This window comes from Corvus kubaryi, unplaced genomic scaffold (genome assembly GCF_017639235.1).
Source record: "Corvus kubaryi isolate FWS band 111438036 unplaced genomic scaffold, C.kubaryi_AGA036_p1.0 78, whole genome shotgun sequence".
Lineage (NCBI taxonomy): Eukaryota > Metazoa > Chordata > Aves > Passeriformes > Corvidae > Corvus > Corvus kubaryi.
In genome coordinates this window covers 6,615,387-6,642,633 of record NW_024582065.1, presented here as the reverse complement: position 1 = coordinate 6,642,633, position 27,247 = coordinate 6,615,387, and the positions used below count along the sequence as shown (strand labels likewise).

General features: G+C 42.7%; 1 protein-coding gene across 8 annotated transcripts; it reads left to right on the top strand.

Annotated features, from left to right (window-relative positions):
• The first annotated feature begins 121 nt into the window (after positions 1–121).
• Positions 122–27,038, top strand: TSC1 (TSC complex subunit 1). 8 transcript variants are annotated; one of them, XM_042052274.1, is made up of 23 exons: positions 122–176; positions 7,444–7,506; positions 8,552–8,727; positions 9,585–9,688; positions 10,335–10,487; positions 12,172–12,316; positions 13,326–13,480; positions 13,781–13,854; positions 15,279–15,457; positions 15,899–16,008; positions 16,230–16,353; positions 16,724–16,833; positions 17,066–17,138; positions 18,461–18,559; positions 18,652–19,219; positions 19,440–19,483; positions 20,009–20,175; positions 21,065–21,247; positions 21,606–21,716; positions 22,208–22,330; positions 23,290–23,477; positions 23,584–23,745; positions 24,017–27,038. In XM_042052274.1, exons 3-23 carry the CDS (start codon positions 8,622–8,624, stop codon positions 24,495–24,497), a joined length of 3,459 nt encoding a protein of 1,152 aa, XP_041908208.1. In that variant the 5' UTR covers positions 122–176; positions 7,444–7,506; positions 8,552–8,621; the 3' UTR covers positions 24,498–27,038. The 8 variants fall into 8 exon arrangements, with proteins under 8 accessions (XP_041908208.1, XP_041908212.1, XP_041908211.1 ...); XM_042052278.1 differs by lacking the exon at positions 122–176 and adding an exon at positions 214–318 and having other exon boundaries at positions 16,727–16,833; positions 24,020–27,038; XM_042052277.1 differs by lacking the exon at positions 122–176 and adding an exon at positions 214–318 and having other exon boundaries at positions 16,727–16,833.
• Positions 27,039–27,247: the final 209 nt, after the last annotated feature.

The following is a 27,247-nucleotide window of genomic DNA, read 5'->3' as shown; positions in this document are numbered from 1 at the left end:
TGCCGCAGCGCTGCCCCCGCCGAGATCCCTCCGCCGCGGGACACCGCGGGGGCGCGGCGGCCGCTGGCTTGCCCCCCGCTCATCCCCCGCGGCGGGAAGGTCCCGTGAGGCGGGAGGGGCTACCGGGGCGGGGAGGAACCGGGAGAGAAGCCGGGCAGCGAGCGGGGAGCGAGGCGGTGAGGCGGGACTAGGTTGCGGTGCGGAGGGATCCGAGGGGCGAAGCGCTCTGATGGGAGGGGGAGGCAGGGCCAAGATGGCGGCGCCCTGTGGGCCGGAGGAGCCCGGAGTGGTAAACAGCTGAGGGGAGGAGAGGGCGAGGTGAGTGCGCCGGGCCGGCCCCCGCCGCCACCGCCGCGGCGACACCGGGGACAGCCGCGGGGACGGAGAGGAGGAGGCAGAGCAGAGGGATGAGCGGGGAAGCAGGGAGAAAGAGCTGGGGGAGGAGGCGGCAGGAGAAAGGGAAAGGGTCGGGGGGATGGGGAAGTCGGGGGGGTGATGTTCCCCCTCCGTCCCCTTTCCTGCCTCCGTCTGTCCCTTTTCCCTCCTTCCAGACAAACTTGCTCCGGGTCGCTGCCCGGGGGCCTCGGGGCGCTGCCCCCCCTCCCCCCCCCCCCCCGCACAGGGTCCCCCCACCAGCCAAAGCGCCCTTTTAATTCTGCGCCTTTTATCGAAAAAGGCTCAGCACCCCCATTGCAAACGCTGAGTAGCGATTTCCAGGCTTCCCCTGCCTCGGTTACTTGCTGAGGGGGTTCCCTTGTCCGGGGTTGGGTATTAAATAAAGCAGTTGTTAAAGTCTGTTCTCTCGGTGAGGAAGGCTTTTCTCATTTCCTTGCTCCTGGGTAGGTAATGTGAACTCAGGATGTTGTTTACTTCTACAATAAAACATTTTGCTTCCTGTTATCACAAAGAACTTGGAAGGCTGCAGTTCTGAAGTTTTCACCCTTTGTTTGCTATGGATGCATCCTCTATCCTTGTTTTATCAGTTTAGGCAGAGCTTCTCCCCTTGCTGTTCGGGGTTGGGGTTTTTTTTTAATGAGTCTTTTACAAGGCAGTGAGTGAAAGGAAGAACGTGCCTTAAAGGAATGTATGATTCAAAACCCCTGGAAATGACCCAGAAACCGGGATCAGGTTTTGTGTGCAGAACTCTTTCCAGAACTGCTGTTTCCAGAGAACCTTCCAGTGGGTGCTAATACAGGTTTTCATTCTGTGCGTGGTCGGATCCTGCAGTTTTCTTACATTAATGTCTGGGGATAGTTGTTGGAAATCCATCAGAATTGAAGCACTACTGAAGTGATCCCATTAGGTGAAAAAATTCCTCTTCAATTTACGTGTATGAACAACTAGAGACTATATCTTTGAAAACTCTGGAAATTTTAATAATCAGTGCAAACTTTGGGAATCCACCTGTCTACTGTTGTCTTTGCTGAGCAGCAATCAGGTATTCTGCTTATCAGGAACAGCTACACCACATTGAAGTTTAAAATAAAATCAGGGGCTTATAATACTTTCCTCAGTGAAAACCCTTTTTGCTTTGTTTTTGTTTGTTCATTTGTTCTGGTTTCTTAGTAACCCAGTTCACCCAGCACTACATTTCTTTCATGGGGAATTGCATGGACTTACACCAGTGAGAATATAGTCAGAATATCTAATGTGTCATGAGATAAGCTTTAATTAAAATGATTTTATCTCTGGCTGTGTTGAATTCTGACACCTTAACTCTTTGTTACCTTTATGGTGACTAAAAATGTCCTGTTATTAATGGATTCCCATGTGAGTTACACTGGCCAACTGCAGATGTTTTGGTGTTTGGACAAATATTTGTCTTCAGTAACTATTTGTAGTTTAAAATGAATGCTGGCTCTATTTGCAGCTGGACTGCTGGGATGTTGACTTGTCCTGATTCCTGAAATTCTTCCAACTGCCAGGCACCTTCTTGTCAGCCCTGACAGGAGCTGGGGATGTGATTCAGCCTCTGTACAAACTGAATGGCCTGTAACACACATGCATGGTGCACACACACACACACACACACATATCTATTTGGAAAAGATACCTTTTCATTTATTAGGAGGAACTCCTTCCCTGTGAGGGTGGGGAGGCCCTGGCATAGGTTGTCCAGAGAAGCTGTGGCTGCCCTTGGATCCCTTGGAAGTGTCCTAGGCCCGGTTGGATGGGGCTTGGAACAACCTGGGATAGTGGAAGGTGCCCCTGCCACTGACAGGGAGTAGAACTTGATGGTCTTTAAGGTCCTTTCCAACCCAAACCATTCTGGGATTCTTCAATAATAAGCGAATAAAACAATCAAAGCACTTTGCAGTGGTGGAAGCAGGGAGGGCACTGGATTTTGTGGCATGTTGCAGACAGGTGTGTATTTAAGAAAGAATGTTACAGCTTAGTGTCTGGTATTGTATGTTCATGTAGTTTAATAAACATAATGAGGACAAGTAATGATGTTTCCTTTCTTAGCATAAGCATTTCTTTGAGTAGCACATTAAGATTCAGAGTAAAGTTCTTGCAGTGGTGAATTGCTGTCACTTTCCTGGGCATTATTCATGTTTTGTTTTTACTTTACAGTTACACATTGTTTGGTATTGTTCTGTGTAGTGCTGAGTTTAATTCTTGGAGCAGTTAAAATGCCTTGATGAGTACATTAGATAGGTTGCAGTGGTTTCAAGGTTTACTGAATTGCTGCCTAACTGTGTGAATATTTTAAAAGGTTCCTCTTGGGGGCAAAAAAAAAATGCTGCAGAGATTTAGGAGTCTCACTCCTTGTGTTAGTGCCAAGTTTAGAGCTCTCTGATCACCTGTTTGTAGTTAAAAAGGTTCCACAGTTGGACTTACTTTCCGTGTACTGTTAATTAAATTGTTACAGAAAGCCAGGGCTTGTTCTTATTTATTTATTTGCTATTAATATATGCAGTTGTGTGTAAGGAATTGCAATAATTCCCTGATTCCCTTTAGTAGCTGGCTGGTTAGCCTGGCTTCTGCCAGAGGGTGAAATGACAGTCCTTTCATGTTTGGGCTTTTTATGACATCGATTGTTTTTAAACAATTTTCCCTCTGACAGAAATGTGATGAGTAGCAATTAGCAATAGTGTATTAGCACAGCACAGAGTCCAAAGAATCTTAAATATTGCTGAATATGATTTTCTCTCTTTGTTTGGGCGTGCTGGGGTTTTTGTGATATTCCTGTTCCCACGTCAGTTAAGCACCTGTAACAAAGTACAGGAGAATGGGTATAATGTCAAGTTATAAGTAATGATCTAGTTTAGTTATGGAATCTTGTATCAGATCTTAATATAACCAGGAAAATATTTGCTGTGAGAAGAAGCCAGATACCTTCATTCTTTAAAGATGAATAAATAAATTAAATTGATTGTACTGCTGGTTGTAGTGATCAGTTTGAACGTAGGTTTAGAGTATTTAGAGTTATTATTTCTGGGTGATGAAAAAGGGAATTATCAGCTGCTTGCTTTCCTATGCCAACAGTGGCTTTTCTCCCTGCTGGAACTTTTCATTCATTGCTTATGTCACTTGTATAATGGCACTGTTTAGTTTAACTGTGAGGGAAATGTAAAACTGAGCATGGTTAGGACACATAAAACAGGTTTCAGTTTTTGTGTGGTGAATGGGAGGGGGTGAGGCTTAATCCTTTCATGACCAACATTTCAAAGATGTGAGTGAAAAGGGCTGCTGTGTTGTCAATCTGAATTTTTCTTTGAAAACAATTGCTGTAAAATCCTTCTGTCCTCGTTCATGGCTTTTGCCAGAGCAATACCTGGGGATGTGACCTGACCTTACCTGCAAAGAAATCAGATGGAAAAGTGTCAATCTGAAGGTTCTGATCTCGTGGTGTTGAAATCAAATCCCCTTTTCTCTCAGGGCAGAGGGGGCAATGACCATTTACTGGCACACCCTAAATTTAACTGCTGGTTGATGAGGAGAGATAAAATACCGATATTGATCCCCCTCAGCACCCCCCAGAGTTGGTGCTCCCGGTGTCTGAATTTGGGTGTTGTTGCAGCAAAGGCCGAGGGTGTGTTTGTGGTGTGTCCCCCTCCTCCCCACCCCTTCGAGCAGCATAACTGGCACTACCAGCTGCTTTTTCATTTGGCTTGAGATAAAAATACACTGAACAGAAGAACATCTTCTCTTGACAGAAATACTTACAGAAGTCATAATCTTTGGGAATACTCTGCTGTCTCTTTCTCTGCTTAGCCTTTTCCAATTAATATTTCTACTGTCTTTCCCTTTGTCTCGAGTTTGTAGCTTAAACTGTTTTGTGTTGGAGTTAAATTGGCTACTGAAAAAAAAATTTAAACTGGGTTCTTGGCTTGTTGGCTTCTCCTTTTCCTTCTGTAAGATGGCTCCAAAGCTGTATTGGCGCTTTAATACTTTTTACTAAGTATATCTTTAAGAAAGCTCTTGAATATAAGAATAAGAAGTGCTGTTGGTGTGATGTTTTCCAGTGAGATTAAAATGGTGCATTTTAAAAGGTATTTAAACAGACTTTTTTCCTACTCTTTAGTGACCAAGTACTTTGGATCTTTTATGTAAAACTAGCTTTAAAAGTTAGTGAAGAGTCAGTGTCTCAAATCACATGGAAAACTTACTTGTTTTAATCCTATTAGTTGCAAGAATGGCTGCAGGGATGTGGAAATTCTTCTGATGAGGGAATGACTGCAGTATCTGCGGATGGAAGCATTAGCGGGACTCATCTTGTAACTATGTATTTGAGCAGAAAGCCGTGGTGGTGATGTGATACTGTAAAGATGTCAGGGATGTCCTGTTCACCACACAAGTATCAATTCCAGATACAAAATACCATGACAGTCAGGGGCTGATCCTGCTGTTTCACAAGGTGATGGGAGCCCCTTAACCTGGACTATGCTTATCTACATGATTTGAAAATCACATCGCAAATTCCTGGTGGGACTGTGATAAATCACGCTGACACCATGGAGCTGAACTTCGTCTGCCAGAACACGGCGTTTTCTGACTAAAAGCCTGTTGCCTGTAAACTACTTATTCAGCTGCCTTTGCCTGAAAAAAAGTGTGACATGATTTAAGACTATTGCTGGAATTTCCTGACTTGTTCATTTGCGTTGGGCACAGATTTGAGCATCTCGTTCTTACTTAGAGTATAAAATGATAGAGTGACTTTACCTTGAGAAAAAAAGCTGTGATTTGCTTTTTTAAAGTTATGGCCATTTGTGTATAATGGGGTGACAACACTGGCTGGTTTGGTGTAACTTCAGATAAACTTCTACCTTGTGAGGTACCTGTGTGTGACATATTCAGATGTGCTTTGAAATACTTTTATTAATATTTTGAATACTTTTGGAGTGGAGACTGCTCCACTTTAAAATACTCCAGTACACGATTGACAAGTTTAAATAAAAGATGCTGGATTTATTGGCACAAGGTCACTCGAGCCATCTGTTTTAGTCAGGGAGCTTGGGAAATGATCCATTACCTACGTGTGTGTATGTGTGTGTGTGTCCTTATCGGCAGCTGAGCTCACCTTATCAGCCTCGCCCTTATCTGATGGCAGGGTTTGTTCGTGCCAGCACAGTGGCACAAAGTTTGAAATCCTCTCACCTACTCAACATTTAAACCGGGGTTTTCCCCATCTGTGTACAGAGGTATTGTGGAGCCTGACTTCCAGAGCCCATCCATAGTCTCTTCAAAGGTGTGTTTTATGATTTCACCAGGCTGCAGCTTTTCCTCTGGCAATATCAGAATGAATGCAACTGCTGATGAGGTTTTTACTGGTGCAACAAAGATCTGGTCCAATCTAATGGTATTGCTCAAGGAAAATAAGAAAAAAATCAGTCTTTTCACAAGTATGGAGTAGGAATCAAAGAGAAGAGTTGACAAGGTTTTTATGGGGTGAAAAAGCAGAGACTCGTGTTTCTGCTGCTTTAATTCTAAATACAGGTTTTTCGTGCAGCTGCTCTGGGGGTGTGGTCATCTCTTTTGTTAACAAGACTTTAAACAACTAATTCATGTTGCTTATGAAGCTGGTGGATCTATTGCTTAACCTTAGCTGAGACTGTGTCCTGATAGAAACTGAGGGACAGCAAGGCCTTTTTGAAAAATGTGTTCTCAGAAATAAAGAAATAGATTCCTTGGAGTGAGCTGCTTCCCCATACAGTGTTCCAAATGCAGTCATTGAGTGAATTCAGTATTATAATGATTACTAGAAACTAAAAAAGCAGTTGATACCTCAAAATTACTAACAGAGTGGAAGGTTGACTTCTTAGGTTGCATGGATGTGTGGCTTTAAACTTTTTGAAAGGATGGTTCACTCTCTGAGCATTGTTTGTCTTCTGAACAGCAAGTGCTTTGAGGAAGGAGTTGAAGCTTGGGAGTCTGCACAATGTAGAGAAAAAAAACCCCAACAAAAAACCCCAAACCAAAAACCTAAACCACAACAAATCCCAGCTCTGATTTTATGAAAAGCATAGATCCATTCTGCTTTCACTAAAAAGCAACTTCCCTCACCCCAAGTTTCTATTCTATTATTATCCAAGTCTTGCTCACACTCCCAGCCAGTTTTAAGTCTGCAGGTTTAGCATTACGCCAGCATTAGACTAGAAAGGAAATAGCATTTCAATCTAAACACTGCAGTGATCAGACTCTGCTGGCTTCTTGTACATGAACTGAAGTTTCATTTGGACTATTGAGTTACAATCATTGAAAACTGAGGGTAGGGGATTTTGTGTTCTGCAGTGGTGATTACTGGAATGCTCCAGCCAGTTTGTTGCTACTGAAATGCCAGTTGTGAGTGTGGTGCCATACTATCACCTTTGAATTTGCAATCAGTGCCAGATTAAGTAAGCTGATGTCTGGTGGCACTAAGAAAAGTGACCTTGGGCAGTTCTGCAACTGCAGAGGGATATGTTGCAAATGACAAAGTTTACTGGTGGACACGTTAACTCCTGCTGTCCAGTAACTTTGTTAACCATAAATATTCAAGAAAGTAATATGTGTATAGGTAATTACAGCATTATCATTTAAAATACAGCAGTGGTCTGTGGTCCTTGGCTAATGCCTAAAAATGTTTTGAATAGAATTTAAAGGCTTAAATTAATTACTCAGTGTTCAGAATAGAGAAGAATCCTTTCTGTGTAAGCTTCTACCTGCCATAAATAAAACTCTTTAGCTGCTTTTGAAGGGTCACAGTACAAATCTGTGGTCTTGTGAAAGCCATCTAGTTTGAGGTAATTGCACAGCTTAACCTGTGGACAGTTCTGGAAAGAGCAACTGCAGCACCCTTTGGTGTTTTTCAGACTGAGGGCTGACTGTTCTCACACAGGGGGTGCTCAACTCTGCTATTCTGTGTAAAAAACTTAGTGTTGGTCTGAACATCTATCTGATGTGATAAGAAAGAAATAAATCGTGCCTTTTCTTAACCTCTTTCTGGTTTTTCTTTATTAGTGATCATGAAAGGTGTGTGGCTGACAGCACTGCAGACAGAAGCTCAGCTCATCCACAGAACAGGTGCTGTAAACACAACTGCAGTAGAAAAACCATTTTGTGTGTAAACTTGGTATGTGTCAGTCTTGCCTTCCATGGGGGAAGTGAAAAATGTGTTCTAGCTCGGAGTGGGAGGGAAGAAGAAACCCTTGCTGATAATATTAGGTGTGATCTAAAGCCACCTTCATTCTCCCACTGGGAAAGGTTCAGCATAGGATTCTTATGGATGAAATAAAAATTGATTCATTTTGTGGTAGGTAGATAGATGTGACACCTGAATCTCTCTGATGCTGGTACATGGGAAGAAGCCATTTTAAAAGCCTGAAATGGCTTAGATTTGCTCTCACTTAATATGTGTAGCTGACCAGTCATGTTATTTGCACACTGTTGCATTTAATACTTTATGCATTGATGTATTACTCACAAATCACACGAGTGAAGTCAAGGTGTGTTGTGCTGCTCAGCCTGTGTTTGGTGTGCTCAAGCTGCCCAGGAGCAGCAGCTGCAGCAGCCATGCCTGAGTTTCCCAACAGCTGCAGCCTGGCCACGTTGCAAAGTTTTAAAGCCCAAATCTCTCAGTGTGCAGCAATGCAGAGCCCAGGGCAGGGAATTCCTGACCTGGTCACAGGAGTGGAGAAGGATCTGGAAGTGTGTATTTTCTCTAGAGTTTAGTCCTCTATGCAAAGGACTTGAAAGGTGGTTTGAGGAGGAATTGGTGCAAGAACTCAGGAATGGAGGGTTTCTAGGGAGCTTTTTGCATTTTATTCAACACTTTAGCTTCAGTTTGCTGACCTGGAGAGCAAATTAAAAAAATAAGGTAAGAGAGTGCTCTGACAGTCTAGATACTGAGGCGTTCTGCAGAACAGATTAATGTCTTTGTGAAAAACACGAAGAAAACCCTGCTCATGACTCACTGGCTTTTTGGAAACTCTTACAGCTTTTATTGCAGGTGTGGAAACCCTAACAATCCTCTCAGTGTTAAATGGGCACTTGTGTGGAAAAGGAGAGATGAGAGATTTTAGAAAGGGAAAAGGAAAAGTTCACTCATCTGCTGTTTCTTCTCTCCTAGTCTGGTAGAAAGACACCAATGAAGAACTTCCTGCAGTTTTAACGTCCACATTCATGTCAGTACGTGCATCATGGCACAGCAAGGAAATGTTGGTGAGCTCCTCTCAATGCTGGATTCTCCAATTCTGGGTGTCCTGGAAGATATAACAGCTGCATTCAAAGATAATCTCATTTGTGGTATGTATCCTTTTATGTAGTTTTGGGAAGGGTTTTGCTTTTACATCAATAAAGATGGAATAATGTGGGGTTTTTTCTATCAAACACTGTGTTTGCAAATGCAGCTTGAAAGAAACTCTTGATATTTGGGTTTGAAATTGCTTTAAGGATTGAGGCTTCTCTTCAGTCCATTTTGTTTAATGGCATGGCTCCTGGAAGGTCTGTTACATAATTGTTAAAACACTATTACAAAATGACTGGCTTTTCCTGAGGCAGAGCCTCAAGTGTGAGTTGATGAAACTTTCCTTGTCAAGTGTATCCAGAAAGAATTAGGTGTCATCCCCATTATGGGAACCAGTGGGATTTTGTTAATTAAAAAAAATAACAAAAAGCCCTACTCCCAAACAAAACAACAGACTCAGACGTTATGAAAAGTGATTGCTGCTGTTGAGGCATCACTTGTGCTGACAGAGCCTTTTCAGAGCATGAGAGCACTGCCGGTGTCCTTGTCCCTGAACTTGCTCTCCTTTATCTGCTGAAGGGAGGGAACATCAAGTCACTCCTGAACACTTTACTGGGTAAAGTACCCTTGCAGCTCAGCTACCTGTAGGGTTTTATGGTTAGACAGTAATTGTTGGTTGTTAAAAATCCTGGTTCCTTTCACTGAGCCAAATGCAATCGCTTGAATGGTTTGGAACCAGGAAATGCAGTTGAGAGGTCTCATTTTCCCAAAGGTCTGCTAAACACCAAGGACTGCTTTATGTTAGAAATTGTGTAATAGTTGTTTAAAAGTTCTGCAATGTCCTTGTAGCAAGTGCTTCATTTTTAGTGCACTGAGAATGTTTTTGGTTTTTTCCTTGCTGTCCCCAAACTGACAGACCGTGGGCCTATGCTTGTCAACAACCTGGTGGACTATTACTTGGAAACCAATTCTCAGCAGGCACTGCATATTCTGTCCACTCTGCAAGAGCCTCATGACAAGGTAAAAAAAAAAAATCTTATTATGGCAGATTTTAGCCTGGTATTGAAGCAGCCTTTAAATAGCATCTGTTAAAACTCTGGGGTTCCACTCTGGTGTAGAATTACCTTGCTGTAGAGATGTGGTATCTCTGTAGTAAGAGTAGTTTAAGCTTTTAAGAAACTTCAGAGGTCTCTGTTTCTTGAGTTGCTTAAACTGACCCAATTAAGCAAAGAACCTCTAAAAAGGAAAGGACTTGGAGGATTAATGTTGTCTCTTTACAGTGCTCCTTCTGCTGGATGTGTTAGCCTAAAACAAATTGGGTATTTTGAGAGCAAGTAAGGATTTTAAATAGGTTGGAAATGGCACTACAAATTGGCTGCTGCTCAGATTTTTTTTTTTTTTTTTTTTTTTTTTTTTTTTGGTTATTTACTTATAAACATTTTGAAGTGCAGTGACTGCTTCTGGCCTGTATAGTTTGCATTTGTATACCAGTAGTCTCAAAGTTACTGCAGGGTTCTATTTCCTCTGAGATCCTGTATATTTGTAAAATGCTTCGTTTCCATATTGACAAGCTGCTGAATATAGATTGGTGGAGAAGAATATAGAACAGTTAAATATAAATACATTTCTTTTCCTTTTTCTACTACTCTGCAAAATCCTTTATCAGCATCTACTGGACAAAATTAATGATTATATGGGCAAAGCTGCTACTCGTTTACCCACCCTCTCTCTGCTGGGACATGTGATAAGACGACAACCATCTTGGAAACACAAACTTTCTCAAGCACCTCTCCTGCTTTCATTACTTAAATGTCTCAAGGTAAGAACTGTCAGTGCTGTCCATAAAACACCTGATGTAAACATGCATACAGATGCAAGGCATTTGATTCCTGTTTTGATGTCATTTAGTTAAGCCACAGTGCTATTAATATCTGCTGAATACTCTGTACTGATCCTGTTATTGCTGACAATCTTGTTTCTAAAAGCCACTGTCACTGTGAGTTAGGAAAGTTTATTAAAACTTTCCTGAAATACACTAAAGACAAGAGGGCCCTTGGTGAAGCTGATGGATATCTTGAATGTGAACCTAATGAGAAATACAGTAACTTCCCACAGGTGCAGTTTGAATTTGTGTGTCCTCTACTTGCACTGTAGATGGGCCATGCAATGGACTATTCCGTGGTGAAGTTACCTTGGAATTAGCAGACTTTCCCTTCTTAGCTACTGACATGCTGGATTACAAGGAGGTAGCTGTTCCCCCAAGCTTTGTGGGTTTTTTTTCCCCCATCTACAGATTGATCAGTTATAATACTGTACAGTACTGTACCAGTGAAGAAGGAGTGGAAAGTGCTTTGAGACCTAGAATGCATTGTCAGTAATGGAATTCATTATGATAGTGAAGAATCCACATTAGTCATGAAGTCACTTTTAAATGCATGATGCAGTCAAGTGCCAGCGCTCTTCAAAACAAAACCACCACAAATTTGTAGCTGCCAAAGGAGCAGCTCCAGCTGCTGTTACTGGAACTCCTGACGTGCCTGACAAGATCTGTTGCCCTTTGCAGCATGACTGAGAGAGAAGTGAAGTGTGTCAAAAAGCCGCTAGGAGTAGGACAGAGACGTGAAGGTGCTGGGGGTGTGGGCAGAGGTCAGGATGGACAGGAAATGTGCTCTGATAGGTTTGGTGTGACTGAAGGAGAGTAGAGGCTGTAGACACACAGAGGAGGATAAATCCCTAAAAACTGACTGTCCCATCAGCCTGAGTGGCTCCTGGGCCATACCCAGAGCAGCTCAGTGGCACCTGCCCACAGCCTGACCTGTGCTCTGTGCACCCCGTGCTGACAAAGGAGGAGCTACCAAGGAAAATGTGCATTAAACTGGGGTAGCAAGGAAAGAGTTTGAACCTTTTCTGTGTCCTTTCCTAAAATCTGATCCTCTGTTCCTGTTTCATATAGCCAAAGGTTTGTACTGCCACATCCCTTTCTTGTGGCACGAGCCAAGGTGTTCTAGTCATTGTTTGAATTACTGTCTGGTGAAATTTCCAGCAGCCAGAGCCAGCAGCCCGGTTTAGTAGAAAAGCTTTTGACCTGTGTTGGTAACTTGCCAATACACTTCAACACCCTGATCAGATCTGCAGTTTCTGATTCTCTGAATGCTGTGTGAGTTTAGCTCTGCAAAGGAAGGAAGGTGGCACATAAGATACTTCACGTACCAATATTTTTTTTTACTCAGCTGTGGAACTGTGGTGATGTTCCCTTTTTAACTAAGTCAAGTTTTTATACAGAAATGCAAAAGAGCAGGAGCAAGAATCCCAAATCTATTTTTTCTTCAAGTTGTTCTGTATGAAAAAACTCAATAATCTTGGATCATTAAGTTCTGGTAGGTTTCAGAGGGACTGTTTCAATAGAGAACTTTTTCCATGATGATGATTCAGTGTTCACTTCATCCTTGGAAAAAATTAAGTTCAACACATTTAACTAATGCAGGTTTTTTCCCTTCTTGCAGACTGACACAGATGTAGTAGTACTCACCACAGGTGTCCTAGTGCTAATAACCATGTTGCCAATGATTCCTCAGTCTGGCAAACAGTACCTTCATGATTTCTTTGGTATCTTTGGGCGTCTCTCAGCCTGGTGCTTGCAGAATCCAGGTGAGATTTCTACTTTGTTGCATGCAGTTGTGGTTTAGCAGTATCCTTGTGACTCATGTGCAGTTGGTGAGCACATTCTTTTGTGAGACTCTTAATGGTCTGAGATTATTTAAACACAAAAGATGATGTATTAAGCCCACAAGCTGTTCTGGTTCTTTGAGAGCATGGGGGAGTTCTTTGCTCAGAATTTAGAAGCCTCTTAGAATCTTCCATGTGGTGCTGCTACTGCATGAAATTCACTGAACCAAAGTACTGCCCTGATGACAGTGAAAAGCAGAGATTGATCTTAATGGAGAAAGAAGGGAAAATGCTAATGTTTGAGGCAGATTTTGGGGAATTTGATATTCCCAGATATAAATGGGGAGGGGAAAGAAGCAACGTATATAAGAGTTTCTTTTAATGTGCAAGTACCAATAGTCATGAAGGTTGGTAAAACTGGTTTTCTCACAGCCCTGGCTTTGCTGAATTTGTTGTAAGGGGTCTGATACCAGCAGTATCAGTGAGTGTGGCTCATGGCCGAATGAACAAGTGCTGTGTTAAGCACATAGAGCTGCTATTTAGAGAGCCATTCTGCATTGCAAGTAGCATTGGAACTTCTGAGGTGGAGACTAAGATTTGTCTGTTGTGATTGCTACAAGCTTTTAGTTTTTACCTTTGGAAGTGAAACAAACCTTAGTTTCCTTTTTTAATCATTCAGTCCATCTTACTCTGGCTCACTATCTAGAGGAGGTTCAGGTTTTAACTTGAATAAAAACAAAGCTGTGTTTTGAGAATGACAGCACACTGGTTGGAATTAATGGTCCTCATCTTAATTTCTGGGTTTCCTGTGAGCTGATGACTAAGTGTTGCTTGTTTTCTGAGAAGACTTCACAGTTTCAGTAGGGACTATTTGTACCCCGGAAGACTTGTTCCATTTAACATTTCAAATTTCAAAGTACTTCGCTTGCATTCTTAGAACTTTTGTTCTTTTCTCCAATGTAATGAAAAAGATTCTAACTACTTTTTCCAGGTCATGTGGCAGAGATTTATCTTGTCCATCTTCATGCCAGCGTTTATTCTCTCTTTCATCGTCTCTATGGAATGTACCCTTGCAATTTTGTCTCCTTTCTGCGCTCTCACTACAGTATGAAGGAAAACCTGGAGACCTTTGAAGAAGTAGTCAAGGTAAAATGCTGCTCATCTGTGTATTACCTGAGGCAAGGGATTTATAGCTATATATTCCAATTTAATACAATTAATTTGCTAATTCAGCTGAGGGATGATCAACAAAACAATATAAAAATGAGAGCTTGACTGAAAGTTCAGTTGGGATCAATTCTTGAAGCTGTGGTGATGTGTATTAACCTTATCTGTTAAATGTAACATTCTGAATTCTTGGGATCAGTAGTTTGCTCATCAGCTTTGTGTGGTTTAGTGCAATCCAAAGGTGCTGCACTGATAACAAGTCCTTCTTCTTCCTCCCAGCCAATGATGGAACATGTGCGGATTCATCCAGAGCTAGTGACTGGATCTAAGGACCATGAACTGGACCCACGAAGGTATTATATGTTCTCTCTGCTATTAGGAAAGGCTCAAACTGAGCAGCTTTCAGTGAGGTTATTTCAGAAAGTTGCAGCAAAACCTTTTCTGTCAGCAACAGTTTGTGTGAGGGTGTTCTGCCACCCAGATTCATAGCTGCACCAGGTAAACACCTAGACTCTTCACCCCAGCTTACAGCTGGATGAATAAGCAAAAACTGTTGTGAAAGGTCATTAGCAACAACGTTGGGGTTCTAAATTCATTTTGTGTCTGGGATGGCATCTGTCTTCTACTTAACTTTATCTTATTTTTATGATTTAATGATCAATCACCCTCATAAAGATCTAAAACAGTTTGCCTATAACGAATAAAATGAGACTACCAGAGATGCTTCATTGGCTGGAGGTTTGGGTCATATTCCTTGGGTTTGTTGAAGTATTTGATGGGATTTAAGTGTTTAAAATGGCTTCAGTGTGTCTTGTTTTGGTACCTAGATATTGGTTCATTTAACAGATCAGTTCTTTTAACAGGTATGTGTTAACATTATCAGCTGTATTAGTTTTCTTTAGCAATAGGCTCATTTGCCTGCAGCAGCACCACTTGCTGCTTTTCTCTTGTCTCCACAGGCCCAGCCACTGAAGAGGAGAATTTGACTCTTGTTGCTGCACAGTAGTGCTCTTGCCCTGCTTTTCAGAGACACTAGGAAATCACTCCTAACTGGGAACCCATTGAATGTCACAATGCTCAATTTTGCAGGGGGGAGGGTGGCACCACTCAGGAGCATAATTGGCACAAACCTACCAGTGGAAGCCTTCTGTTTTGGTATCTTGGACAGACAATATCCTACTTTCAAAAGCAACCCAGCCTTTAATAGACAGCCTTCTGGGCTTTCTCTTCTTTACAGTGAACGTCCATCCCCTGAAATATTGGGCAGATCTAATCTGGCTGCTTAATTTAGTGAGAAGTAGTTTTCAGGGTGAAGGAGGCAGTAGTAGTAAAAAACATTCCCCAAACTTGGGAGGAAAAACCCAGATCTGAAACTGGCATTGCAGACAGTGTTTGTTTAAATAATACAGATTCCCTCACTGCTGGCATGTCTAAATTTTGACTACCAACATCTGAGTGTAGTTGAGCTGATTTCTACAGCTGCTGAAGCTCAGGATCAACCAAGTCTTCGTATGCTGTTCCTCCTTTCCAGAGTGCTCCATGGCAGACCTTTATGGATCTCTGTGTCAAAGCTGTTTGTCTCCTCTTTGAGACCCCCTCTCACAAGTCATCTGGTTGCAATTTCTGTCTGGTGCCTTGTTCCAGTTTGGCTGGGAGCATGCAAAGCTGTCTGGAACAAATGAGCCATCCTACAAGCCAATTCCTCCTATCTCCAGGAACTCTTGTTTTTAACAATAATTGACTAACTTACTCTTTTGGATCCAAAAACTGTCTGCAGGTGGAAAAGACTAGAAACTCATGATGTTGTGATAGAATGTGCCAAAATCTCCCTGGACCCTGCAGAAGCCTCGTATGAAGATGGTTATTACTCTGTGTCTCGGAAACTCTGCACAAGCTTAAAACATCATCAAACTGACCCCAGTGCCAGCTCTTACATTGACACACAGAGCAGCTATGGTAAGACCTGCCTGATGGCTAATCAATACCAATTGCTGGAGGAGAACTGGCCCTAGAGCAGAAAAACCCATCTCACTAATTTATCCCACTTGATGTCTGATTCTTAGGCACCAGAAAATTAATCATCATTAAAAAAAACAAATATATATATATGTGTTTTCTATGTGCAGACATACAGCATATTCATATAAAGTTGTCTCTTCATCCCCCCCCATCCTCCCTACCCCGAAGCAGCAACAACAAAAAAGAAAGCTGTAGTATGTAAAGTATTCAATACTTTCTTAGGCTGGAAGAAAAGTCTCTACCTACAAATGTGTATGTTGAATGGATTTGAAATGCTTTGATTAAAAGCCTTTAAGTCCTAGCCTGAAGAATCCTGGGTTTGTATTTGGTGTGTTGGATACTTTTGAATTTTGATTTTCTATTTTTTTTAACTTTCAGGGACTTCTACCCCATATTCCACTCCTCGGCTAACACTATCACAAATGCCAGGGCAGCTACCTCAGATTCTGAGCCCACAGTCCACGAGGCTGTCGACTGAGCCACAGCAGGTAAAGCAGAAGAGGAAGCCCAGCAAGTTTTCATGCTTTGCACTTTCATAGTCTCTTATGCCAGTCTTTAAAATTCATGGTTTTGAGGTGTGCTGTGAACTCTTCAGAAGTTGGTGTTCATTTCACATTTAATCCCTGCCTGATCTCCTGTGTGAGAACCTGGATCCAGATGCCTCACACGTTCCTTTTCTGAGCTCTGCTGTGTTTTACTCTGTGCACAGGTCACCATCTGGAGCCCTTCTGCGGTGTGTGGTATGACCACGCCACCGACATCCCCTGGCGTTGTCCCATCAGAGTCATCCCAGTCTGCATCACAGCCCTACAGCAAAGCTTTTGGCTCATCTGGTACGTGCTGCATTTTGGAATTAGGCCTTCAAGGGTTATTATACTGGAAATTCTGGCTGTAAATTTTACTGTCGGTTTTTAAATGGGAATGCCACATCGTGCCAGTTGATAGGCTTGAGTGATTACTCCTGTGAACTGAGTACCTCACCTAGAGCAGTGCTGGTGCAAACTGAGAGTGGAAGTCTGTGAATTCAGTGCCAAAGTCTGAAGCAACTTTTGGGAAACTGCACTTTTGTATTGATAAACAGTTGAAAGATACTTAAGAAGTAAATGCTATGAGGTAGTGTTTAAATGTACAAGTCTTCACATACAATGTTCAGCTGAAAGGAGGAAAGGGGAGCCTGTTGAGAGAACTTGTGCTCCTTTTCAGCAGGGGGGAAAGGAACACCTTTGGGAACACCAGCCACATCTCCTCCTCCACCCTGCACTTCAGATGACTTTGTTTCACTCCCTTCAGCTGCTGCCACACCTCCTAAAAAGGTATTACAAAATTCTTCTGCTGAACTAATTGGGTTTTTCTTTTCACTGACTTACCTTAATTCAGTGACCTTCGCTGAGAAAGATCAGCGTAGCTGGTTTATAAAGAATGTTGCATTTCACTTGCAAAAACTCATTTTCTTCTAAGTTTAGACATCCACTGCCATTTCCAGCTGCACAGTTGCCAAAGAAATCTAAGGCAATTAATGTATTCTGGGTTTCTTTTGTTTTCCAGGAGGACAAACCAGATTCTGGGAGGCCTTTACTGTACCGACAGCAAAATGTCACAAACAGCGATAAATCATTGGGTAAACTCCATTTTCCTCTCCCCATTACAACAACCTATTGTAAACAACTCCAGTTGTTATTGACACATATTCCAATTCCCAAACACTTTCCCACAGGATTTTTTTTTCCCTGAGTTCTTTGTAGTTCCAGGATGCTCCCTTAACCTGTGATTCAACTTCACTTCTTGAGGTGCTTTTGATTTCATTTTAACTATTCATGTTCAGAAATAGTTTGAGATCTTTTTTTACCTTGCTCTTCTGCATATTTAAATATACAAATCTACACTGAAGGCCAAAAAAGGATATTTACTTTTATAAAAGCTGATTCTTTGAGGATGATTATTTTTATTAGAAGCAGCGAGTTGTATATTAAATTTTGCTTCAGCAAGTTTTATGTCCCATGTCTGGATCAAACTGTAAGGCTGCACATCAGGGTAGATATGATGCTTCTTCTTAAAGGCCTCTGGAAAAACTTTTCTATCTACAATTATATTGCTGTACTTGAACTTTTTTTAAAGTTCTGTGAAATACTGAAATCAATAGGTTGAGGAACTCAACTTTTAATAGGTAAATGTAGATTCCATTTTCCATTCTCTGTCATCTACATCTGTGACAGCTGTAGAAAGGGATTTCGGCACTGTATTTGAGACCTCTGTGCTGTGAATCTTTACCATCTTCAAAGTGGAGATGACAGTGAAATTTAGAGCTGGTTTTCCATGGTGTACTTGTGTAGTACCACTGGAATCCGAACATTCTGAATTGCAAGTGAAGAACAGGTGAGGTTTTTCACTGAGTTCCTGATCTGTGACTGAGCTGAGCATAAGGCTTCCATCTTGCAGGTTTGAGTGTGTATCCAACAGCTGCTGTCTCAGTTTTGATCAGTAGCCACATATTGGCAAGTTTGTATTACATCAGATTGCTAAACTTCCTTTTTTCAGGCAGGTGCTGTGTCCTTGTGGAGCCAGCTCAGAAGCTAAAGGGGAGGTTAATGTTAATTAGGAAGTAGAGCAGTCACAGTGCACACGAGCCACCTTATTTTATTTATTTAATGGGTTAAATTGCAGACAGCACATCCTTCCTCACAGAGTTGTGCGGTAGGAAATGTTAAGTTTACAAAATTACATTTTGGGATCAGGACTGACCTGTGACTGATCTCTGAGCTGTTTTCCCACATGGAATGGAACAGGAGTCAGATAACTTCCTGCTCTGAGGAAGCATCTGAAGGAGGGACAAGCTTTTATTCTAAGGACCTTGCAGCAGTAAAAGACTTGTGTTTTGTGCTGTGCTAAGGCTGCAGAAAACGGCACCTGTACAACTAACTTTCTGTTTTCTGTTTTTTTCAGACATACCCAGTAGTAAAAGTTCAGTAACCTTAAGTGATCTTGCAGAGTTTTTAGGTGGGTTGTCGTTTGAGGATAGCGCTGAGAAGGACAGAGAGGAAGGTAATGTCTGCCCTCCTTAGGTACATCTTAGCTAAGGAAATGTTTGTCTTGTTGAAATACCAAATGCATCATGATGCTTCCCCTCTCCTCAGATGCAATATCTAAAGAGATCTCCGAGATCACGACCGATGCTGAACACATGGTGCCTAGAGGAGGATTTGACTCCCCGTTTTACCGCACAAACGAAAGTCTGTCAGGCTCTCAGAAGAAGACTCACTCAGCAGCCTCCAGTGTTCAGGGACACAGTCAGACCTCTGAGCCTTTAACATCTCTCGACAAGCCTGGGCCTGAGGGTGCACGGGAAACACCCAAACAAACCTTTACTCCCATAGACAAGCCCTGTGGAGGCCCTGGGGAAAGCCCTGCTGGGAACAGGGAAGGAACCTCTGGGGAGCCGAGTATTCTCACTCCCAGCCCTTGCAAAGTACCAGCACAAAGGAGAGTGGTGTTTGGGAGTGGGCAGCCTCCCCTCTATGAGCACCTCTTCGAGGTTGCATTACCAAAGACTGCCTACCTCTTTGTTGGCAAGAAGACTGAGGAGCTGCTAAAGAAAACCAAGGGAACCCAGGATGAAGACTGTATGTCCTCAACTTCTCCCGTGGAAGTGCTGGACAGGCTGATTCAGCAGGGAGCAGATGCACACACTAAGGAGCTGAACAAGTAGGTGACTGAAAATCTTACTTTGCAGACTTTATTGTTACTCTTTTTTGTGCTGGCTTAATTTTAAGCTGTGCTGGAAAAGCAGCTGCACAGTTCCTCCCTAATCTTTTTATACCAACTGACCTTAATTGTACTTTTACCAGGCTATAAGCTCTTTTGAGGTGAACATTCCATTTTTATACTTAAACTTACCTGTTAATGCTGGATTTTCTTTTTTCAGATTGTCTCTGCCAAGCAAATCTGCTGACTGGACTCACTTTGGAGGTGAGGAAATTTCTCACGTGTTTTGGCAATCTGTTCCTCTATTATTAGACTTGCTTAAACAATGACCTGCATACTTTTTGCTTGTGGGTTTTTAACTAACGCTGCAGAAAGATGATGCACTCCACTAAGTCATGGTTTATCTGCTTAGCAGATAGCTGTGTTCCAAAGAGATGAGCTGCTTTTTTCATCTTTGAAAAGTGCAAAATTCTAGATGCTTCTTCTTTTGACCATTTCAGAGTTACTAAGCTTCAGAGTGCTGCTGGTCATCTGACAGATCCTTCCACCTTCTCACTGCTCATTGAATCTGAAACTGATTGTTTTTCTTGCTTATTTATGTGTCTGTATATTAGTTTGGTGCTCTTAGGCTTCTGTGGTGGTGATGGCTTAGCTTTCCTTTCCTTAATCAAAGGAGCAATCCATTTGAGGCGTATACATGTTGCTTTGGGAAAAATGTTTACAGTTTAGTGTTGGAGATAAATAGAGCAGAGAGTGAAGCTCAGTAACCTTTTCTGTCTCCTACTCCAGGTTCTCCCCCCTCAGATGAGATTCACACCCTGAGGAACCAACTGCTTCTGCTGCACAACCAGTTGCTGTACGAGCGCTTCAAGAGGCAGCAGCACGCGCTGCGCAACCGCCGGCTGCTGCGCAAAGTCATCAAAGCCACGGCTCTGGAGGAGCACAACGCTGCCATGGTGAGCAGGGCTGTGCTCCACTGGTGGCTCAGACACACTGGTGCTGCAACAAGTGTTAATTGGCCTGTCTGGTGTCTTTTGGTGCACTCAATTAACAAAGAAGCCTCATTTGTCACCTTATTAAAGTTGGTGTTTGTGGAGTGACAGTGCGCACCAGTTCTGTGCGGTGTCAGTGTTATTGTCAGTACTTTGTAGTTGACTGCAGGCAGCTGAATCCTTCATGCTTGGCCCCTGGCAGCACTTGCCTTTGGATAATGGTAGAGGCTTCCCTGTTAATGGAGGGTTGTTCAATGCCTGGCTAAACACCTTATTGCATATTTGATAAAGTGCTGTCCTTTTGCTCCTCAGTTGAGGAGTAATAGCAAAAGCTTTGAAAATTCAAGTGTGCCTTTCCAGAGGTGTTCACTGTGACAGAATTTGAAGTTATAAGTGCACTGAAGGATGTCTCAGGACATATTTAGGTGTATTTCATTCTGTATTTTCATATTATAGCTAATTCCATCAACAGTTTCACCCTCTGATAACTTACTACAAGAGCCAAAAATAGACTTCCAAGTAGGTTTTGGAAGATGAACTGTTGCTTCAGCTGTGAGGCCCAAGAACCTATTGGAAGCATGAGAGGCAGTGGAAAAATAGGTTATTGCTCATTGTGCCTTTGAATATGGCTGTGAGTTTTCAGCCTGTCCACTCCTACCACCATTTCATCTCCTTTTCAGCCAAAACCAAGCCAAACCCCAAAAGCCTTGAGAACATGCTCTGTATAAAATGATGTATGTGTGGAAAAGTGTTTGCCTGCGTGCTGGCAATGACAGCTTTGCTTGGCTGAGGGTAGATGTCCTAACTGCTAAGCGGGTGTCTCGTCTGATGCCTCATGTGGGATTCTTAACAGAAAGATCAGCTGAAACTGCAGGAAAAGGAGATCCAGGCCTTGAAACTGAGTCTGCAGAAAGAACAAGCAAGGTACCACCAGTTTCAGGAGGAACATGATAACATTGTGGCTCAGCTTCACAGCCAGATCCGACAGCTGCAGCACGACCGGGAGGAATTCTACAACCAGAGCCAGGAATTGCAGGTATGAAGCATCAACAAATTTGTTGCCTACTTACTGGTTTTAAAAATAACCTTCTTAATAACGAGGCATGAAATACCTGAGAGAAAGCTGCACATTTTTATTAGAGATGCTGTCCTGATTCAGAATGAGACAGTGCATAACTTAGTATGGAAGTGCTTAACTTAGTATCGTCCTTTTATAGTTCTGTTTTGTCCTGTCCTCAGCTTGAAAATAGGAAAAGGCAGGTTCTTAGCTGGTTTGGAGGGGTCAGTATAAATTGATTTCCAGTGCTGGAGGTTTTACAGCCTCCCAGCCCTGTGCCCTTGCTGTCCTTAGTGAAGTTTCAGAACCCTGAGTAGTTTTTGTGTCACTTGAACAGACCAAGCTGGAAGACTGCAGGAACATGATAGCAGATCTGAGGTTGGAATTGAAGAAGGCCAACAACAAGGTGTGTCACACTGAATTGCTGCTTAGTCAAGTTTCTCAAAAGGTAAGAAAAGTCAGTGTTGTCAGGTTCCCTTTGTGTCTTTCTGATTATTTTTTATCTGATAATTTTCTTTCTTGTTCTGAAAGAAGCCTGTGCTGAGCTCCATAGAGTCTGATATTAATTGCACAAAAAAAACCCACAGAAAACTATGTGTTATTGAAGAAACTAAATGCAGTTCAAATGCTTCTGAAATTTCTTAGTTTGGCTTTTTCCACAGCAGGAATTTGCAGACTGAGCATTATGAATTTGTATTAAAGTTCTGCTAAATGTTGACCTCTGATAGATATTGTTTATGTCAGAAGTTGAATGGAAATGAAAAGTTCTTCATGAAAAATATTTATTTAACTCTTAACTACCTATGATGCATTGGATTTTAGCCTTTGTCTCCCTTCTTTATAAAAATACCCTGTGAACACAATGCCTGTCTGAGAGCTGGGACTCTCCTGCTGAACTGTTCATCCCAGTGTTGGATTCTGTTCCATTTCCCTTCCCAGCTTTCCAACAGTGAATCGGTGCAACAGCAGATGGAGTTCTTGAACAGGCAGCTGCTGGTTCTTGGGGAGGTCAATGAGCTGTACCTGGAGCAGCTGCAGCACAAGCACACAGACACTACAAAGGTACCAGTGCAGGGGACTTTTGGGGAGACTTCCCTTGAGGTCATCATCCAGCAGTTCCTAGCCCTGAGTTCAGAAGGAAAGGCCTTGAAAACTTAACAGATTCTTTGTTCTGAAATTGATTTTCAGGGTTTTGATTTTATATTTGATCTTCTGTTCAGATATTTTCTGCCCTGTAGGTTGGAGGAGTATCTTCAGTGCCCCTTCAGAAAGCTAAGAAGGGCTTGTTGGGGTACAGCTGGGGTCAGTTTTAGCCACCTCATGTAAATTCTTAGCAATTTCTTTTCCAAAGGCCAAGACTTGACTGTGCTGCAATATAACTGACAGCAGATTGTTGGTAAAATAATGTAGGGTAGTAGTGCCAGAATTTGTGGAAAGATCTTAACAAGGATTTTACGGGTTTTCGTGAGGTGTTACTTTAAAATGAGCATCTCAGCCTTCCCACTCAGTCATTTTCCTATTAAAAGTTACCAGTAACTTCACTAAAACTTCTGTGGTTCATATGGTTTTACTTCCTGACTTCAAAGAAACCTTTTTCTAATTAGAAGCAAGTAACTTACACAACAATATAACTGTTCCTGCGTGAGAGCACTTAATTAAAGAAGGTGAATAATACACTGAGAAAAAGGCTTCTACTGGTATTTAATGAAGGTCGTGTTGGAAAAATGGATTTAAAATGGAGATTGTCTACTCTAATCCAGTGCAGAACTGGCAAGAGTGCTTTGATGAAAAGAGGTTTTCATAAGGAACATTAATGTGCTAATAAATTCCAGTGATGTGTAGTTATTTTAATAGTGTACATCCTTGGCAGGGCTGGTTTTCTATATCTGTTTTTAGAAATGCTGCTTTTATTCTAGCTTGCTTTAAAACATGCCTATTTATAACATCAGAAACATGTCTAAACACCAATAAAAATAACACAGGATCAAATTATACTTTACCATTGTGTTGTTTGCTTCAAGGAGGTTGAAATGTTGCACGCTGCTTTTCGGAAAGAACTGGAGAAAGCAAAGTTGTGTGTTCAGCAGCAAAGCCAAAGGCTTGATGCTTCCCAGAAAAGGATAGCTGAACTGGAATCTCAGCTTGCAAAAAAGGACCACCTCTTCCTCGAGCAAAAGAAATACCTGGAAGATGTTAAAATCCAAGCAAGGTAGGGGCTTCTTATGTAACATTTTAGCTGTGCTTTGACAGATGCACTGTCACAGCTGAGGCAGAATCTGGAGATTTTGGACATTCTGATTTCTCTCTCTGTTCAGGGGTCAGCTGCAGGCAGTGGAAAGCAGGTACAAGGCCCAGAAAAGAATCACCCAGGCATTTGAGCTGGAGATCTTGGATCTGTTTGGGAGGCTGGAGAAGAGCAGCCTACTGAAAAAACTTGAAGATGATAAAACAGAAGCAGCTGAAGCAGCAGAAGAAAGGTGAGGGTGTGAAATCTGCAGGACCCATGTGGGATTATTGTTAGTTTGGGACTTAGAACAGTGGATGTTGCAAAGCTGAGTGTGTGACACATCTGGTTACCCCCTGTCACTCCTGCTTTGCCACAGAGCTATGAAAGGAAGCCTGTTGAAGTACATACCCAGAGGCAGAAATGGAAAGTAATCAAAGTAATCTGCCCTGGCCAGCATTTCCCTCTCCTCGCTGTTTACTTGCTGTGATTTCCTTGACCCTGTGTCCTCTCTCTTCCCCAAGCAGGCTGGATTGTGCTAATGAAGATACAGCAGGACACAGTGAAGAAACCATGGGTAGAAATGGAGAGACCAAACCTCCCAGCACCCGAGGCAGCAGTAGCAGTAAGGGGGGCAGCAGCAGCGAGCTCTCCACCCCAGAAAAACCCCAGAACCAGAGGCTGAGCAGTCGCTGGGAGACGTCGGTGTTGCTGGAGCCCTCGACTACTGTCCCACTGACTGTAGGTTCACTCCCCAGCTCCAAGAGCTTCCTTGGAATGAAGGCACGAGAATTATTTCGCAACAAGAGTGAGAGCCAGTGTGATGAGGAGGGGGTCACCATCAACAGGCTGTCTGATGCCCTAAAGACTGAACTATGTAAAGATCCAAGCATGGAGTCAAAGTCTCCTCCAAGCCCCGATAACCTCTCACCTAAGCTCCAGGAAAGCAGTGTTGGACAGCTTCATATCATGGACTACAATGAAACTCATCATGACCACAGTTAAAGAGGAAGATAGTCAATCAGTGTTATTTTCATATTCTTGGCATAGAACAGGAGGCGTGAGTGCAAGTTTAACTAAAAGCTTTTATGTTTCTTTGGTCTGAGCAGTGGCTCATGCAGCGGAGCAGGATCGATGGCCAGGAACGGAAGGAGGCTGCTGAATGAATGCAAAGTGGATTTTTGGGTCTGGAATTGAAAATGCCCAGCCTAACTCTTGCTTTTTTCTCAAATTCAATCCTTAGCAGTGTGTACTAATTTGAAGGGACAATTGTTAGCATTTGCAAGTATTTTTTTCCCTTTCTCCCTGTCCCCAGTTGAGTGGCTGCGTTTATGAACTTGAGTGCAATATGAGGCCAAATTAACATTTGTGAGTTTACTCTGAATGCTTTGTATTTCCTTGCAAGCTTCCCATTTAGAGCAGCTGGTTGTGCTGCCTGTCCAGGTGACTTCGGTTCCTTTCACTCTGGAAAGAAGCAGCACTAGGATTTCCAGTGCATTCTCTATTTTTGCCTGTCCACTGTCCCACATCCCTCAGAGCCCAGCCTTCATTAAGTTGGAGTCTGAATACCCAAATGTTTAAAGAACATTGTACCTCTGCAAAATGATTCATTCACCCTAATTCATGATCATTGTTTATATTGTCCTTAACATTTCCTGGAAAGTTACGTTTGAGCAGACAAAAAGGAACTGGAGTTTGTAATGCAGAAGAGACCATAAATGCTGAAGACTTGTTAAAACACCAGCTTCAGATCTTCTTGGTGTTTGAAGTGTTGCCTGACAGACTGTGATTGACATCACATTGGTTCCTATGGGAAAGCAATTGGGGTGGGAGAAGAGGGAAGAGGAAGCTTCACTCAAGTAGGGAGAGGATGCAGAACATGGAGGTAGATCTCCAAGCTCATGAAGATCTGCAGAGGAGGATTTGCTTCTCTAATCAGGGAAATGTGCTGCCTCACCCTCCTTCATAGTTCTGTTCTTTGTTCCTGGTCTGAACAAGACCACCATGTTTTGAGTCCAAGAAATTGGCTTCATTCTTCCTGGGAATACCTTTTCAGGCTTGACTTGGAGAGCACGGTTTCCTTTGAGTGCTCTTCTACTTGGATTGCAGCACGTTTTCTGTTCAGCAATGTCAGTTTGGCTCTAGGTGTCTCCCCTTCACCCTCATCCTGCTTCCTTAGATGACAAGGCTGAGGAGGAATCCTGCTCACACTGAAATCAGAATCCTGGTGTGAAGCCTTACAGTGTTGGTCATGTTTTAAATCAATGATGAGCTTTCTGTGAAGGAGGATTGTGGGATCAGGGCTTGTCAGTGGTCAGACTCAATCTCCTTCATGACAGAGCAGGGCCTGCTGTTAGGAAGGCAGTGCTTGTTTTAAATGTCCCATGTGGCTGGGTCCAGGCGTACTCAGATGGTTCAGGCTTCACAGTTCCCCTGCATCACACGTGGCCTCTTCTCCTAAACATTCTGTGGGTGGCAGCTGCTGTTTAAGAACCACCTCACATAGAAATCAAGTCCAAGCACACTTGCATTTGTAGTTCGAATCCCTTCTTAGCCCGGGTGGGAGCGAGACTCTCAGAGCAGCTGGTGCCCGGCTCACTTGCCCCTGACAGGACTCGTCCTCCCATTTCCGCCTCCTCCGTAACTCCAAGGTCTGAATACATTTCTGCCTGTCTTAAATTATTCTCCGTGTCCTTTCGGTTGGTCAGTCCGAACTCTGAGAGTAGAGGTGAACTTCAGTGGTTGTGTCAAAGCTGACTCTGCATGGAGTAGAGAGTAGAGAGTTGGTTGTAAGTGACAGCCTGGTTTTGTCGGCGTCTTTAGGCTTTCTCAGACGTAGTGGTAGCAAACGTGGTAGCGCGTGTTTCGGTAAGATTTGGAGGTTTCCTACCCCTTTCCCACTGGATCCCAGCCCTGGGAGTGAACGGTTTGCACACAAAGGGCCTGATGGGCCAGCTCAGCCGGGAATGTTGGAGGAGCTCATTCCCGTCCCGCTCTGCCGAGCCCGGATCTGGCGTTCCCAGGGGAGGCAGGTTTTGTGTCGGTCACAAAAATGCCCTGGCAGCAACGCAAGCTCTTTGATAAGGTGGCTTTTTTCTTCTTTTAAACAGGATTTTAGCACCGGGATAGTAATGGAAACCACTTTAGGTTTGTTTATGGACCACAAAGATTATGGAGGAACAAATTTTGCAATTTTCTTTCGTAAGTCTAAAAATCATGGATCTGCTGTATGTAGTTAACTTGCAGTTTGTTTGAAGGGGTCCCATCAGTGAAGTGGAAACAGATTTTTTTAACTGACTGCTTTTAGTTAAATCTAAAATTGCTGTCTTTGTCAAGTTAATCTGTTCCCTGCCTCGCTCTTTGTAAGCATGTTAAACAATCCACATTAAATGCCATAAATATGAAATACAAGGAAATGGTACAATCGTAAGCTAAAGAGAACTTAAACCAAAAGGAGGTTTTGCTGTCCTTATTAGAATGTTCTAAAATGTCAAGGCAGTTGCTTGTGTTTAACTGTGAACAAATAAAATGTATTGTTTTGCACTAGTCTGTGTTAAATTCCCTGCCAGCCGACTTCTTTGGGACCAAAACACACAGAAAGGAGTTCAGTGTCCAAACATCTTCCCAGAGCAGGTCAGTGCTGCTGCCCCTTTGCACAGGATTCACCATTCAAAGCTCATTTTCTGCATGGAACCAAAGCCTTTTTTCTTCTGTGACAAACTCCCTAACAATGTGCCAGTATAATTCATAAATGA

Coding starts and splice junctions, on each gene's coding strand:
- TSC1 (XM_042052274.1), top strand. CDS start 8,622: ATGGCACAGCAAGGAAATGTTGGTGAGCTCCTCTCAATGCTGGATTCT. Junction 13,855..15,278: donor CATGAACTGGACCCACGAAG/GTATTATATGTT, acceptor AACTGTCTGCAG/GTGGAAAAGACTAGAAACTC. Junction 22,331..23,289: donor AGCACACAGACACTACAAAG/GTACCAGTGCAG, acceptor GTTTGCTTCAAG/GAGGTTGAAATGTTGCACGC.